Source organism: Lepisma saccharinum, chromosome 5 (genome assembly GCF_977018435.1).
Source record: "Lepisma saccharinum chromosome 5, izLepSacc3.1, whole genome shotgun sequence".
In the NCBI taxonomy this organism is placed as follows: Eukaryota; Metazoa; Arthropoda; class Insecta; order Zygentoma; family Lepismatidae; genus Lepisma; species Lepisma saccharinum.
The window spans coordinates 91,910,420-91,927,519 of NC_139233.1; the positions used below are offsets into that span (position 1 = coordinate 91,910,420).

General features: G+C 37.4%; 1 protein-coding gene across 2 annotated transcripts in view; it reads left to right on the forward strand.

The window, feature by feature from the left end:
- The first annotated feature begins 303 nt into the window (after nucleotides 1–303).
- Nucleotides 304–17,100, forward strand: part of Rich (Guanine nucleotide exchange factor subunit Rich) — a 211,240-nt gene continuing 194,443 nt past the window's right edge. For both annotated transcript variants that reach the window (XR_014441698.1, XM_083122778.1), the window contains exon 1: nucleotides 304–553. Coding sequence is in view for 1 of the 2 variants with exons in the window: in XM_083122778.1 (XP_082978904.1) it covers nucleotides 413–553 (141 nt within the window). In the remaining variant the exon portion in view is untranslated. The remainder of the gene's footprint in view (nucleotides 554–17,100) is intronic.

Sequence of the window (17,100 nt, forward strand, 5' to 3'; positions counted from 1 at the left end):
TTTTTTTTTGAAATACCGATCATTAAGATGTATTAATACACTTACCTTTCAATAGCTGACATTAAAACATTGGATGAGAGATATATCATTCATCGAAACTTTTTCAATAAGCTAATTAATTTTGTAAATTAGAAGGGAAAAACGGGAGAACATGGGGGAAAATAGCGAGAAAGAGGCAACACTGAATGTTCTAAATGCTCTTGTAAACTATAATCTGATTGGTTGATTGCGAAGTATATGCGACATTGTGTTTGGCTGTTGCTCTGGTCTACCACCAATAAGCGATGTCTTCATGGAATAGCGGACAAGCATTTTCCCAGTGTACAAAATGGCTCCGCGTGCAATGGAGTTCGGCTTACTGCCGATTGTTTTATTTTGTTGTTTGTAAAGAAAAGTAGTGTGCATTATCAAAATGTACTTCCCAATCGGATGGCCGAAAGTGCTGCGAGTTCCCCAGGAGGAACAAAGAGCTATTCGGCAAGTGGTGTGTAATAGAGACAAAATACTCTTCGCCATTCTGACAGACGACTCATTGTCCATTTGGTTTTGCAAGGTACGTTATTTTTCTTGTTCATCTTACCGTTTCTGCAGTGTGATAGGAAACGTGAGTAGCAGCATCTAGCTGAAATAGAGTGTGTGATAATTTTCGATATTAGTCTGTGTTGTATGTATGTTCATTATTGGGTGATCATTAATATTTAGTGGTGTAAACAAAGTTCAACGACTCATTCGTGACCTTCCATAAATGTGGGCAATATTGTGGTGCGGAAACAGCTGTTTGTGTGACGCAAGGTTAAATTGCCCTCTCGTAAACCAAGGTATACCAAAACCAACTGTGGTGGTAATAATTGTTAGTAATTACAATAATAATGTTAATGCTGGCACCACCTAATTTAACCTTTAACTAATGTTTGGTTGTCCCTTTTGTATATAACTTTCTGGAAAAAAAGCAAGTGATTGCTTAGCACCGCTGTAACTTCTTCGTAAGTTTTCCGCACCCCCTCCAATTTTTCAAAATTTATCATCAATTTGCCACTAAATTTACCTATACACCCTCCAGATGAAAAGTCCAGGTAGTCCCCAGCATCATTGTGGTTTCTTAGACTGCGAGCTTTGTGTGTGTGAGAGGAGCATTCGCAGGACTTTTCTCGGGTGGGGGTCATGCTTGGCAATCTCTCCCAATAAAACACTACTTTTTATTGTGTTTCTGTAAGAGGCCGTACCAGTTTTACTTGTAATTATCGGCCTGTGACTGAAGTGAAATTGTACAATTTTGGCGTAACATTAATTTTTCAGAGGGGAAAGGGGGGGGGGTCCATCCCTCATGATGTCCATGGTAAACGTAACTCACATCTTAGTGTTTATTTTTAATTTACCTGTAACATCATGACAGACTGTGTATGTAGACTGAGAAATCTGACAAGATTTACTGGTAAAATTTTCGTATCCGCAAAACGTTTTTCTTCAATTTTACAGGAGAAAGTACTTTCTGTATACTTTTGAGAGAACTGACTTTCTGTATACTTTTGAAAGGTCGTGGAAGTATTTTTTCCCATCGGTTAATTTATTTTGCTGGTAAATCATGTATTTTTGAAGATTAATGTCTCTCCAATGCACGAAAGCTGTTGCCTCTATATCCTTCCACTACGTGAATCATATGTTGCATGCGTTCGATGATGGAACCCCCGGTCAGTGTTTCAAACCACACCGTTGTTTTCCAAGAACATGAGAATTTTAACTATGTTTGCCTAACCTAACCTTGCCGTGCATGGTTCGTGGGGTAACGTGAAAAAAATATATACAAAATCAGTAACACGAAAGTAGGTATTTTTCAATGAAAAAGGTTGGAACACTGCATAACCACTGATCATGGACAATGCTAGTCAAGATTTCACCGCCATATTGCGTGTAACGCAAGCAAGGTAACATTATCGTATGAGGGAAACTGATTCCTTCAAATTTACAGGAGAAAGTACTTACGGAAATCATTTTCTTTAGCATTGTGGAAGTTCCTGAATGTAGATTTGATCCATTTTGATGTGAATGCGTGTTGTTTTCTGCGAAAATCGCTGTCCGACACGCTGTTTCTGCTCCCGCCATTTGCTTTCTGCACGAGAGTGCAATGTTCCGTGTGTTAAGATGATGCAACCCCATAGCCAGTGTTTCAGCCTCGCCGTGTTTTCACTAGAATATCACGTGTCGAGTATTTTTAATTTTTTTTTAACCGATTGCCTAACCTAACTTAACCTAACCTTACGGAATTGGTTTCTGGGGCTAACGTCAATGGTTTGCGACATAGCATAATTTCAAATCTGGGCACGAAAGTAGATATTTTCTGGTGAATGAGGTTGCAACACTGCATAAATCGACAAAACACTCTCAGAACGCCCCCTAAACCAGTACGCTATCACGGCCATAATGTGTTACAGGTTCGAAACCGCAAGTAACAGTAAGTACTCGTAAATCTAAGAAATAGACATTGATATGCATTATTTCACTTTAGGATATGTTCCACATTCAAAAATAACACGTTTGCAATGTAAAGAAGTCCGAAATATATGATTCGTAGGTGTTTCCCTCATACGATAATAGTACCGCAAGCAAAATCGAACAAACAAGAATTACTCGATATGTCGAAAATTGAGATTATATACGTGAAAAAAAACAAAACGAAATTGCACCTTCAAGAATCCTTAGGAATGCAGAATACATAAGTAACAACGTGAAAAAGAAGAAAATAAAGGAATTTCAGTCGTTTGGCGGTTACTGAAATTTTACTGATTTACTATTTTGCATTACTATACATAGCTATGTATATATTATGCATTATGTGGTTGAAGTTTCAATTGCTAAATGCTTCTTCATGTTTATGTGAGTAGGTTAGGAACATGAAGTTTGGTGCTCTTCATATTATAATTATGCTCTAGATCAAAACTTCCGAAAAATATTCCTCTTATCTGAAAGTTTAAAATGTTTTAATTAAAAAATAGCAATATTTTTAACAGACTGGAACTGGACTCATACCTTGTAGAAAAAAAACATGCCAATTCTAAAAACTTCATTGATAGTGCTTTTGTAGAGAAATTGGCATAACTTTGTTTTCCACAAACTGAATGTTCTGAATATTCAGATAAGATGTCAGCCTTCAAAAGGATGTTGGTACTTTGTGAGAGAGAGATAAAAGCATTCATGATTGCTTTCATACATTGAGCAGAAATGGGACTACAATTACGTAAATGAAGAAATCCAAACATTGCTGCATGCCTGTTTTTAACATCTATTAGTCAACTTTTCTTACCACCTGTGCTTATCCTTTTTATATCATGAGTATTGTATCTGAATGAATGGACACCAGCTAGTAAACATTAAAAAATTGTACACTACCTGTATTTATCACACACCTTATGTTTTCATTACTTGTTTGTGTACACACAGTAAATAGACGCATGAGGAGATTTAGTGTAGATCTTTCACGATCACATCACATGTATTTATTTATTTATTATTGAAGGGAAATTGGTGCAGATTTTGGCAGATGAGGGGACCCATGACAGCAAAAAGTTCCTTAACCCCTCCCCTAGTTACATACTATTTATACATTCTGAGTATATTATGTTTGATTACCTTAGTATTCGTAGGAATTGTGCCTCAGGCTGGGATGACTTGGGAGCATGACCACATGCTCAACCTACTTTTCACGACACGATTTCTCCTCACAAATTGACAATTTTTTTGCTACTTTTAAAGGCAGGTCACATTTTTTCAAAGGGTTGGTTCCTTTTTAACAGAGCTTGTACCTATCAGGTATGTAGTAATTTCACTACATACATATCATCAACTCGGGGAAATAATCCGATTACCTTGTGGTTTCTGAAGAAAAGAATTATGTGAAAAGTAACTTGAAAAATTCTTCTATAAATAAATGTTATGAAGACCTTCATCTCTGGGTAAAAATTTACTATTCCCCGAACACCTGTAACTATTTTGTTTCGTCATTTTTAACATTCGTACTTACCTATCTGCTTCGTGGAACATGGTTTTAGGTGTATTCATGTTTTTTTTTTTATGAAAGTAATTACAATTTTTCACATTACGAGTACTTCTATCTTTTAGTTTTCGCTTGCGGAAAACACAATATGGAACATACACCTTCGTGCCTCGGCGTGCTTGTGTTTTGTCGATTTTCAGTCGCTATGCAGTGTTTCAACCTTCGTAACTGAAAAAAATGCTAAGTTGATATTTTTAAAAAAAAATTTTCGCATTGTTTTACAAACAAATTTTTTACTATGCTTGCCTAACCTTGCCGGAAATGGTTCATGGGGCTGTGCGTCAATGTTTGGTGGGGCTCCCAGTATGAATTTCACCACACATCCACGACACGTCATGTTTGTATTTTTGGTTGGAAACAGAAGGTTCCAACACTGCATCCCAATGAACATCAACAAAACAGAAGCACGACGTGTGATTAGCTACCAAGGTATATGCACCAAAGGCTATTGTCCATCGGAGAATTAATTTTCAACAAAAAACATGAATTGCCGCTATGATACATTCCCACATCACAGAAAACATCTTCCAGATGTTAGACAATGCTACAGGAACTTATTACCGTAAGTAGTTTCTTCTGTAAAAATGAAGAAATCTATTCGAGGAATAGTAAATTAGTTCCCATGTCTGCTGTTGAATTCCTTTTTATTTTGCTAAATTATCCAGATCAAAGTAAATAGTGAGGGGTCAACATCACCGGACATTTATTCTTTTTTATTTTTGAATTCCAATAGTATCATAAGTGTTGTGAATATGATCCCTAGTGCGGAACCTGTAGTTTTATATTTAAAGAGGGAGACCAAATAATTTATCCTCCACGTCTTTGCGAAGAAATTGTAGAATAAAGATTATGCATACTATTTTTGTCTTGACCAAATGGCTTTTGTAACAGTCAGTCAAACACCTGGATCATAACAAAGGATTTGAAACTTGTCTAAGCGTGGGCTTTTCAATGTTTGTTTATTTAATTTTTGTATGAACTATGAGGTAGCTGGAATATAATTGCCATTCTTAACCATTGGCAGTGTTTACAATGAGGAAGTAAGCTACAGTTAGTTAATCATAACATATCATCCTATAATAGTAAGTTGCCAATGCTGAAAAAAAGGTAAAGTGCTCCCCTGTGCAAAGCACCATGCCATGAAGGCATATAGGGGGTGTGGGGTTAACGCCCCACACTTTCTTGATCTGGTCATGAGTGGGGGTGATGTGATCAGCATCATGCCCCTGACCGCCTTTACCCCCCAGGGTTTCCCCCAGGTACCCATGTTATTCGACGCTGAATATATATATATATATATATATATATATATATATATATATATATATATATATTATACTGGAAGCATTTGTAGCAATGGCTGCTTATTCTCATTGTGTATATTATGGAATAAATTTAGGGAAAGCAGATACGGCCCAAGTTCCTATTTAATTCATCTCGTCCTGGTACACAGGCATTTTGTTCATAGTTCGATTTCTTTTTACGTCTTTTAACACATATTTCGGAGTTTTAGTGATTACTTACTACATGTTTGCTTGAGAATGGTTTCTCACTTCCGTATACTCTACACTTCTTCTCTTGCAAGCAGCCATTTGTTTACTGCTGTCTTGGTATGGACTGCTGCTGTCATCTAGGTCACCTGTGTGTGGTGCGAAGGGGTCCTGTTGTTACATTAGTCGTGTAAGGTTTAGGGCTCTTAGTATTCAAATAATGTCTCTAAATCAGTGGCCCACAACATTTTTTTCTATAGCAGGCTGTATTTACATTCTGTAAGAGACTGACAGGCCACACGTTCATAGATCAGCTTCACAAACAACTGCATGGTTTTTGTTGTTCAATATACATTCACGTACTGTACTCTTTTTCTTATGAAAGAATATCAGCATAAGTAACTATTTCAAATAACACTTTGTCATGTTCTCAACCCAGGTTAGTTACTGCAAAACAACACATAAGCATAATGAAACAATGTTGTATAATATTTGTTAAGATAATAGCTCATTAACCATTCATACATGCGAGTTGTCATTTATCCCTTGAATGAGAGAAATGATTGTTGTTTTTGCTTCACCAGCATATCAATATTTGCCTTGAATTTGATGAGCCTAGTTGAAGGACACTGCTCTAAATGTTTTCATAGTTAGATTAGCTGGGTCAGGGCTCTTAACATTACATTAATTTCCCTAAATGCTTTCAACATCTTATCTTGTTTGTGCTGGTGTCAAGCATGAACTGCAATCAGTACTAATTACTTTTTGAAAGCAACAAATTTACTTCACAACGCGTCTGACTACCTTGCTAAAGGTCCCGGGTTCGATCCCCGGCCGGTTCAAATCCGGGAACTTTTCTAACGATGGAAGCGGCCCCGGTGCCCACCCAGCATCGAATAACATGGGTACCTGGGGGAAACCCTGGGGGCTAAAGGCAGTCAGGGGCGTGATGCTGATCACATCACCCCCACTCACGACCGGATCAAGAAAATGTGGGGCGTTACCTCCACACCCCCTATACGCGTTCATGGTGTGTTGCTAAGCACAGGAGAGCACTTTACTTTATCATTTTCTTTATTCTACGATACTTGGTCTTTCTCCTATGAACAAAAAATACCTTGTCTATGGGAAGCATGGGTTCTTGTGTAAGGTAGATTTTAAGTCTTTTTTTTTTTTTTTGTGCCGATCAATTGCATTTTTTCAAACTCCAAACAGTGGTAATTGCATTCACCAAGGTTCATTATTAATGCAACGATCATTTCTCCAATTCTGCAATACTTCGTCTTTGTCCCATGAAACTTTGATAAAATCATTAAACATTTAGAACCGTTACTGCAGGTACTGAAAATTGGAATATTTTCTAACAAAGATCAATCTCATACAAAGTGCTCTTATGGAGCACAACCATATATACATTGTTATAGAAGATATTTGGAAAACTGGAAAGTTGATGCATTAATTATTGTGTGTTGGACTGGCAACTTTGTACTTTATCTGTACATGTTTGTTTTGTTACGCAAAATGGAACAAAACAACCTTTCAGCAAGTATGCTTTGCAGGCCAACTTCTAAAAATATAGATAGATCGTGAAGATACAAAGGTATAAATAATTTAAAGAACTTACTGTAAGATTTTTCTGTGGTAAGATTACTCAATAAAGCATATGGTGAAGGAAAACATAATAAATTAATGGCAATGAACAAAAAAACTGTTTCATGATATGTGATATGCTTTGCAAGCTTTTATTTTTCACCATGAAACCAATTTATTGATCAGAGGTTGAGTTTTGATAGACTGGAATCATTCATCACTGATTTCTCTAACACTACGTCACCAAGCAAATTCTGGTAACCGAGGTCCGGTAGCTTTGACCCTCTGTACCCCCTCGAGAAAGTGAAATACTTTGCATGGTTTATGAAGATTATATTCTTGATGAATGTTTTCCGTTGTTTTTAGCTTGTAGATAAAGTACATATGTTACCTTATCACGAAGTAGAACATCCAGAAGCCTTCGCATAAGTGAATATGGCACCCAACACAACATTTCACAACAGCCACCATAATTATAAGTTTGGAGTTGATAGCAATTTTCAATCTGTGCTTTTGCTATTTTAGTGTGAATACAAACAGTTTTTACTAATATAAAGCAGCAAATGTACTCTGAGGTGGCAGGTTTTTACTATGTGTGTCATACGTCAGGGTCGAATATCTCAATTATTTTGTGTTTTCCCGTTTGCAATTGTCTAATTTTATATAACATAAAACATTGAAACCTATCAATTAAAAAAAAATGAACATAATTTTTGAGGGGGTATGGAGGGATGCTTCCCTGCAAGGTGGGGAAAGCTCCGTGAGGCTACCAACTTGCTTCACAATTCCCTGTTGATTGATTGATTTGTGTTATTTTACTTTGCTTTTCTGCAGTGGTCAGTCGCTACAGTAGCTAGCTACAAAATATGTAGCTGTAGCTGTAGCGACGCTACATTTTGAAAATTGTAGTTGTAGCTGTAGCGAAGCTACAAAATTCCTGTAGTTGTAGCGAAAATTTCGCTACAGCTACATTTTCTCTCAGCATTTTGAGGTGAATTTTGAATGTGGCAACAGCGTCAGAAAAAATCGACAATAACCTTTAATTTTGCAGGAGGTTCATAAAGACAAAGTCTTATTACATGGAAATACAGATTATCTAGATTGTAGATTATAGATATCTGCATGTTATTTAATTAGTATCTGAATAATTCAGATATCCAGATAACTAACTGACATATATGAATATATTCCAGCTAGCAGCTATGTTTTTTTGAGCTGCATCGCTGCTCGTTTGCATCACCCCCGGAACAAATCCTGTGGATATCCATGGTGTAAAAGACACCAAAATGTCACTAATTGCTGTGTAAAAAACAACTTGCAGTGCAAAAACGAGTGATGTTTTTTCCGCTGCACTGACAAAGGAATAGTGCCAGCAATAAATGGTTCAGTACGTTAACAGCATTGATCATTGTCAGTATATAGGATCTCACCAGTAAGAAATTATTGTAACAAGAATGATAGAGTTTTTGGAATTACAATTATTTTTGCGATAATATTTGTTCACAAATTTTAAAATTACAATACGTTTAGAACACTCGGGTTTACACGACAGTTTCCTCAATATATTGTATCATATTGTGAAAAGTACGTATGAGTTATTGACTTTCCTGCAGAAACGACAATTTTCTTTAGTTAATATACATAGTTTTCAAATTTATGTATTTTTTCTACTTTTGCGTCACTTTTCTGTAACTTTTACTAATCATGACATCATCATCCTTCGCAGTTTCCTGCTTCTGGCTGGGTCGGCATAGAAGTCAAGCCTCTCCATTATTTCCTGGTCTTCCACTACTCCTCTCTTTTCACGGTGTTCCAATCTTGTCCTCTTCTCCTAACACTCTCAGCTATCTGCTCTTTCCACCGACATCTTGGTCTCCCCCCCCCCCCCCCCCCCGGCCTTATTCCCACTCCTTGTGCATTATAATCTCTTACTGGTAGTATTTCTGCATCCATCCTCTTCATGTGTCCGAACCATCTCATCTGTGCCTGATCTATCCTGTCCTGAAGCTTCACCACACCCACTGTCTGTCGGATCTCCTAATTCCTTATTCTATCCCTTCTAGTCTTCTCCCATAGACAACTTAAAAATGTCATCTCCACTGTCTGCATCCTTTTCTTGTGTCTCTATGTCACGTAATTATTGGCACATAGTATGTGTTATATATTACCTTCTTGCATTTCATATGTACATCCCTGTTCCATATTAATGTTCGAACGCTTTGATATAGTCCACCACCCATTTGTCCTCGTCTGTTTACCTCCTCATCTATTCTTCAACTCTTCTCAATCATGACAATGAGGATGAATGGTTTATTTAATTATTCTCTTATCTATAGTCACTTTCTGCCACTTTCGGCTAATTGTGATAATGAGGAAGAATGATGAACATTGTGGGGAATGGAGGAGCAGGAGGATCCCATCCTCCCAACTTGGCGTCTTTCCTGGTTTTTGTTTTGAGTCTATTTTATGCATAGATAAGCTGATCCAGACTGGATCCGAGCCACTATGTGCCTCCGCTGGGTATCGAACCTGGATCTCTTTTGTAAACAAAGAGCCCCAGGTATTTTTCATTCAAAATGCTGCCTTCATATCAGTCTATAAAAAAATGAAATATTTATTCTCAAGAAAAATATGTTGATGTGAACATAAATACGTAATCCTACCAAATTTCATTTGTGTATAGTTGTAATAATTAATTTGGGTAAGACCCTAATTGCAATATTCATATATCAAATTTGAATTGAAATGCCACTTGCATAGGTATGTTATTCTCAAAAACTATAGTAAAAATATGTAACTGAAGTAACACTGCTATCAAAATTATCGAGTGACGGGAATCATGATAATAAATAACATAATCTATTTACCAGTAGATGGGGATTTTTTTAATATCCACATGGTTATTTTAAATTTTTTTATGCAGAAGTAGCGCAAAAAGTAGCGAAGTAGCGAGTAGGGAACAGGAGTAGCGTAGCGAGCTACTTTTTGATAAATGTAGCGGTAGCTGTAGCGAAGCTACATTTTGGAAGAGTAGCTGTAGCTGTAGCGAAGCTACTTTTAAAATGTAGCGTTCTGATCACTGCTTTTCTGCCACTTTTGGCTAATCACAAAGATGAGGCTGAGTGATGGTATGATGGCATTGATGAAGGAACACTAACAGAGAACATTGATGGCCAAGCTGGAATTTGAATCCCCTGGCTAATTGCAAGGAAGGATAAGTACTGGCATAGACAAATACAATGTACCAGCTTGCTATGGCATCTGAATATTCAAATTCAGTTCCAAAAACATATATTTTTAAAAATATTTTGAGTTCCCCTATGCTGTCGATCAACACTGCTTATTTTTTTTTAAATCAACGAGCACAGTGTATGTTTTTGTTTGTGTTTTCTGTATCACATGTATCATTAAATCAGAATATTACACATACCAGTCGGCCCCCGTGTCCTGGGCATGGATGTACTTATGTTAATGTCTTTCATCATATCACTCGTCCTCATGTTCATAAATTAGCCAGAAGTGGAACAAAATGCGAAGTAAAATAAATCAAATTAAATATACCATTATAAATTTTGGCAATATCTTGCTGGTATTCAGAGATGCGCCAAAAAAAAAAATTGGTAAATTATGCATAATGTTGCTGGCAGATTGCTGGTGAAAGTATATGGATATGTGAAATGATAATAAAAACCACTCTTCTCCTGATAGTACCACTGCTTGGGGTAATTCTGGCACCTTAGAATTAAACATGGGAAGCAATTACATGAAAATAGAAAGATATTTTATCCGGTCAACAATATTTTTTATTTTCAGCAACATCATGCATAATTTACCCCCTATACGCCTTCATGGCATGGTGCTAAGCACAGGGGAACACTTTACCTTTTTTCTTACAATGCCCCACATGCATGTACAAATGTACCATTTCAACAGTGTATTTTATGTATATACTCAAAAATTGTAAGCTGTTTACATCACATAAGCACAAAAATGCTCCAGGGAAACAAATTAATGTTCGCTAAAAATTTAATGATTGTGATGTATAGAGCTTTCAATTTTTGAGTACATACATAAAATACACTGGCTCTACCAGTAACAGTAGGAATAGCTATGCAACACATTCTAATACATGGCCAACTCTACCATATAGCTGCAGATTTCAAAATCCAGAGGGCAACAGTGCAAAAAATTTATAATAGTATACCTATTTAATTTGATTTATTTTACAAGAATTCATTACTTTTAGTCCAATCTTGTTTCAAGGTCACTTTTCAAAATATGTAGCTTGATCTTAGTTGGATTCATGCATTTGGGGGAAAAATGATCGCTACTGAATTATTCTTAGTTTTGTTTATGGCTGTATTGGTATTAAGCTAGCTACAACCAGACTTTCTTTTACAGAAGTAACTGTATATTGAAGAAGCATGCCTATGCATGCTGTTGATCAACACTGCTTTTTTTTAAATCAACGAGCACAGTGTATGTTTTTGTTTGTGTTTAAAAATAATGACATTTTTGAATTACGATCCCCCTTGTGAAAATTAGGTTCCAATTTTTTTTCCCCTAAATACCACAGACCAGTTCAGAAATTAGCTTTTCTCTATTCTTTGCATTTTCTCTTCCTTTTTTTTTACTGAATGCGGGTGCATAACTTCTCTTCAGATTAACCTCCATGATAATGGAGCTGCTGTATTAACCGGTGTGCAATCACAGTGCAGAACGGTTATTTTGACAAAATCCTGTTTCCCTACTGGCTGCTTTGGGGAGGGCAATTTTAATTTTGTCGGCTCTTGCATAAGCAGGGTGCCTATTTGGCTGTCCACTGCCTTAAAGGTGGTCTCCGCGCCGGTTCCTGGTCCGGGGAACTGTAGTTATCGATGGCAAAGGTAAAGTTCCTCGTGCATGTAGCACTATGCCATACAGGCACGTGGTTGGGCTCTACATATATTGGCGATCTCGCCCATTTTGGATGTCATCAGCACCATTCTCTGGTCACCTTTACCCCCCACGCTGGGTGAGCCCCAGAGTCGCTTTATGCAGGGACAAGGCCAGAAAAATTCCAACCTTAAATCACCCACCCCAGGAATCGAACCTGGCTCTCCCACGTGGCAATCAGACGCCCTACCGACTAGACCACTTCAGTTCATCTTTTACATCCTTCTGCAATAGGCACTTGACGTTTTGTGCACTTTATGCACAAATAGGCAGATCGGGTCTGCAGGGTGTCCCCAAAGTCAGGGAATACAGGTAGAGTTGGGAAATCAAACTTGGTCAGGGAAAGCCTGAAGCTAAGGTAAAATGATGAAATATATTTTCATTATTCTGGGGACACTATGGTCTGGACCTACAGTTTAAAGTGAGATCTCAATTAATAAGCTTCTCCACTTGATGTTGAACCTGGGACCTCTTGATTAGAAGGCAAGAATGTTACCATAATGCTATCTGGAAGTCCCAAAATTTTTTTTTTTTTGTTTGTGAGAGCAGAATTAAAACGTGTATGTAAATAAATTGCATTTTTGTGCAAGGTAGTACTTTGATTTAAAAACCTATAAATTGAGTTAATAAATAATGAATGAGTGAGTGTTGTTATGGATACCTAGTAATACAGCAATTTGTGTATTTTCATTAATTGACCCAGTTGTCATAAAGCATGCAGGGTTTAATGCTTCACAATTATTTTGTAGGTCTGTGTTTCACAAGTGCTTTGTAATTCAGTGGTTGCCAAGAAACTCAGCTTTCAAATATGGAAAGATGATTAGGTATTTATTTTTCATATGAAGTAATTCATGTTCATGGTAAAAATATTGTAAAAGAAAGAATGAAATGTAAAAATCAGGGTATAGGGTGATACATAAGTAAAAAAGAAAGTTTTGAGGGATGCCCAAATTTACTTGTGAATCAAAATTACACAAATATGCTAATTTGGAGTGCAGCATGCATTTTTGAAGTCACAGGCTTGCTCTGCCCGTGACAGTAAATTAAAGTGCGAAAGTTTTGAGTGGGAACACCATATATTTAGTTCTCTATTTCTTAACAAGAGCTTGAGCTACAAAGCAAAATACATTTACTTATACTTAATTTTTTCTTAACTTTGCTACCCTTATCCGCTACTTTTGTCTGATAATAGCGATGAAACTGACGAACAGAATTTCAGAAATGAACATGCATGCTTAGGTCGCTGCTGGAATCAGGGTTGTTAAAGGTCGAGGAATTTAAAATAAATTCAAATCCGGTCCAGGAGAGAAAATCGGCAAGTGTAAATGTGTTCTGGACCTTAAAGAACCTTTTTATGTTTAAAGTATTTCAATTCGGTCCAGGATCCCTTTTTTTCTGCTGCATTTAAATATGGCCCAGGAAACTTTTTCCCGGGTCAGTTTAAATAGGGTCCAAGTTCCGCATTGAAAGGAGACTGTAGGCACTTGGACCGAATTGAAATTGTGCGAGAAAAAAGGTTCCGGTCCTGCACCGGAACCCAATAGAACCCATTAGATTTTATGGAACCAGAAATCTTCGCGAGAGAGATAACTCGACGCACGCAACCATTGAGGCAGTAACAAAAATAAGACAAACATAATGGCGTTATCTATCATTTAGAAACATTCTTTAACATATCTGTGTGTACTACAAGTATATGCATTCTTTACCCGAAAAAATAACATTCTGCTAGGGATAGCTAATACGCAAGACATGAGTCTTACTGTGGTCCATGGTTACGTTAATTGAGAAGAACGGTCAAACCTCAGTTAGTCGCAACTGGCCTTCCACTTTCGGCAGCACGCTCCTTGCGAGTAATTGGGGCGTAGCGATTTACTTCCTTCTTTTCTAAGCTGCTGTTAGTTGGAAAGGAGTACCGTTAGGGTCAGGCCTATAATCATTTGTGGCATTAACGTAAATTATATCATGCGATTGGCGTAACTGATTTTTAGTACACACTGTTGCAGTGAGGAATTTAACAAACACACACATCTGAATTTATTGGATTTCTATCATTCTAACGCAAATCACAATTTTTGGCGACTCTCCAGTACGTTGTCATTGAACAAGACAGACAAGGTTTCGCAGCACGTGGATTGATTGGATTGATTTGGTGTTTTAAGTCCAATTGGATTGATTTGGTGTTTTAAGTCCACTTTATGCATAGGAAGGCTAATTGGGACTGGACCTATGGTTTAAAGTGGGATCCGAACCACTATGTGCCTCCACCGGATATCGAACCCGGGATCCCTTGATTACAAGGCAACGACGCTACCATTGCGCCATCGGGGAGGCCCTCGCAGCACATAGAGAGCGTCTAATTGAAGAGCTTTTTCTGTATGGATGCATTCTTTTGATGCTATAAGCGCTTAGATTAGCGGTACAATTCCAAGAGTTTCGGTGGTATTGATTTTTCGGCTTTAAAGGAACTATAATGCCGAATTATTCAGGGTTCGCATTGTTCATTTATGAACAGTGTTGCCTGTTTCTAATATTTTGAAGTGGTTTGTGGAGTTTTTATGTCCATATTTTTTAAAAAAACTAAGACTGTTGTGAATCTTTTTCGATCACGTGTGGGCTTGCCAAACCTTCCGGAATGGCCGGAAGTATCCCATAATCAAATTCACTCGCCCGATCTCTAGGATAGACTTTATTCTCCCTTTAATGACCAGACTTAGTATTATGTTTTTAATTATCTCGGATTTGCCGAGCGAGGAAGATTGCTATTGCAAACCAAACAATTGACCTTTTAAATAATATTTTGAAGACTCATGGAAAAATGAGTAATTGTTTAAGTAATTCGTATGAGGGAGAAATATAAAGTTTAAACACATTGTTACACAAATCATTGCATTATTTTACGTCGCTTTCTGCCACTTTTTGCTTATCGTGACGAAGCGCCTACACTTTGTTCCGTCAAAGTCTCGAGACTTCTTTATTTCCTTCCACACATTTTGTACATTTAGTTACTAGTATGTTACCACAGATAAAGATATATCTTTATCTGTGATGTTACAATGTTCCTGTAGTTGTCGTAGCCAGTTCGGAGTCAGAGAAAATCTTACTGCACATTCACTGACACGTGGAAAAGTTCTTTTGATTGGTTACAGAGGAAGGGTGACTTTGAAATGGAATGTAGACTGTCGCCAAGTATTTTCCATAAAGTACAAGGTAAAATTTCATTTTAAAGAATTTTGTTGTAGTAATACTGCTTCAGAAGAACCTGTGCATCTGCGTATTGATTTTGTTTTGTTTCCTTACCAATTGTGGTCGTTAGGTTGTTTTGATCAAGTTGATTCAATTTTGCATCCACAGTAGCAAGACCACAAATATATAACAGCTGATATTCAGGAAATTAGTCTGCCAGGACATTTTAATCTATACTGCTTTCATCTCCAAACTGCGCTTCAAGGTCACTGCATCGTCTCCCCACGCAGTCGCCTGTTCACCTCCAAACACAGCCCTCTGCCTGTTCATTGGGTGCTGCACGGGGAATGCATAGGAGTGGGAGCGAGGAAGAGGGAAACGCGTAGCTGGGTGCATGTTTTTGAACCGCACATTCGAACTGAAAAAAATATAAATGGTTTGAAGGTTGTGAAGGAATCTCCAGGAATTTTATTCTTTAAAGTTGGCAAGCCTGATCGCACGGTAAAAAAAAAGTATTTTTAAAAGTCACAGGTGGGACATTACAGCCAGGTTTACTGACTCGGCCGGATACGTACGGGAATTCCCACTCCATCCACACAAGGACGGAATCATTGTCTGGGTGTTTGTGCAAGAAGGTTCAAGATGTGGGACTCGAATCAGATGACGGAAATTAGGAGATGGCAAAAACTAGTAGAATATACGCTGCTAGGGAAACAAGGAAAAAAAGGAGACATAAAAATGTAGGAGACGTTTGAAAAGGGCACAGACCAAGAGTTAAACTAGGTAATTTTTCTTGTGGGAAAATTTACTGAAACATAAGACATAGGATAATACAACACGGATTTTCCACATAGAAACCTAACAATTATCGGTCGACAAAGACTAGCGTTTGAGGGAATGAAGAAATGGGATCGGACGCGATTTCGAAAAACTTAAAACAAATATAATTACGGCGGGGGAAGTGGGGGGGGGGGCTTCTTACCTCTGTCAGTGTTTCTCAACATTCGTTAGGCGGCAGCCCAGTATTTTTTTTTTTACGAAGTCTATTCCCCGATCCCAATAATTTTACTCGTATATATATGTACGTACCTTTCTGAAATAAAAGTCTATACTGAATTAAAATATACCCACGAAAGGAAATATTAATAAATTGTGGCATAACCATACAGAATAATAGTTCGATTATGTTTGGTAAGTTCTGATTTTCATTGGCATATTGCAGTTTGAACACCGAAAAAAATCGAATTAATCAGAGTATTTTCCCTACGAAATATTTGTTAATGAAAATTGCTGAGGAAACTAATATTGACAGATTCGAGGAGAATATAAATATTGACAGATTCGAGGAGAATATATCGCGCTGTTCGTGGGGCTTCAAACTTGTTTGTTTGTCTATCATGGTAGCGATTGTCCGGATACCGTGTTCAAGTATCACTCTTATTTTTATTTTAGAAAGACGGGTCAAAGGGCGGGGTGATGGGGGCGGTATTATTTAGAAGCAGCACGACACATATATTGTTGACCCGCAGCGAACTCAACGTTTTGGAAATATATGTGGGTGTATGTGTATATTTTTTGACTACTGCCAAGGTTGCGTTACAAGAGCGCATATTTATTTGATTGAATGTGTGTTTTGAAGTGTGTCTTATTTGGGAGATTATTCAAAAGTGTTTAAATACGTGTATAAATTCAGCATTTGACTAAACTTTTTTCATATTTGTAATTTTATTTCCGCCATTTTTATTCTCTGCTGAATGTGCGTAGTAGATTCTTCGTTTCATGTTGCCTTGGAATGTGCAACTCGAGCGGAAACACGTAAGTAGTTTGTGTGTGTAAGTCGAAACCAGGCAT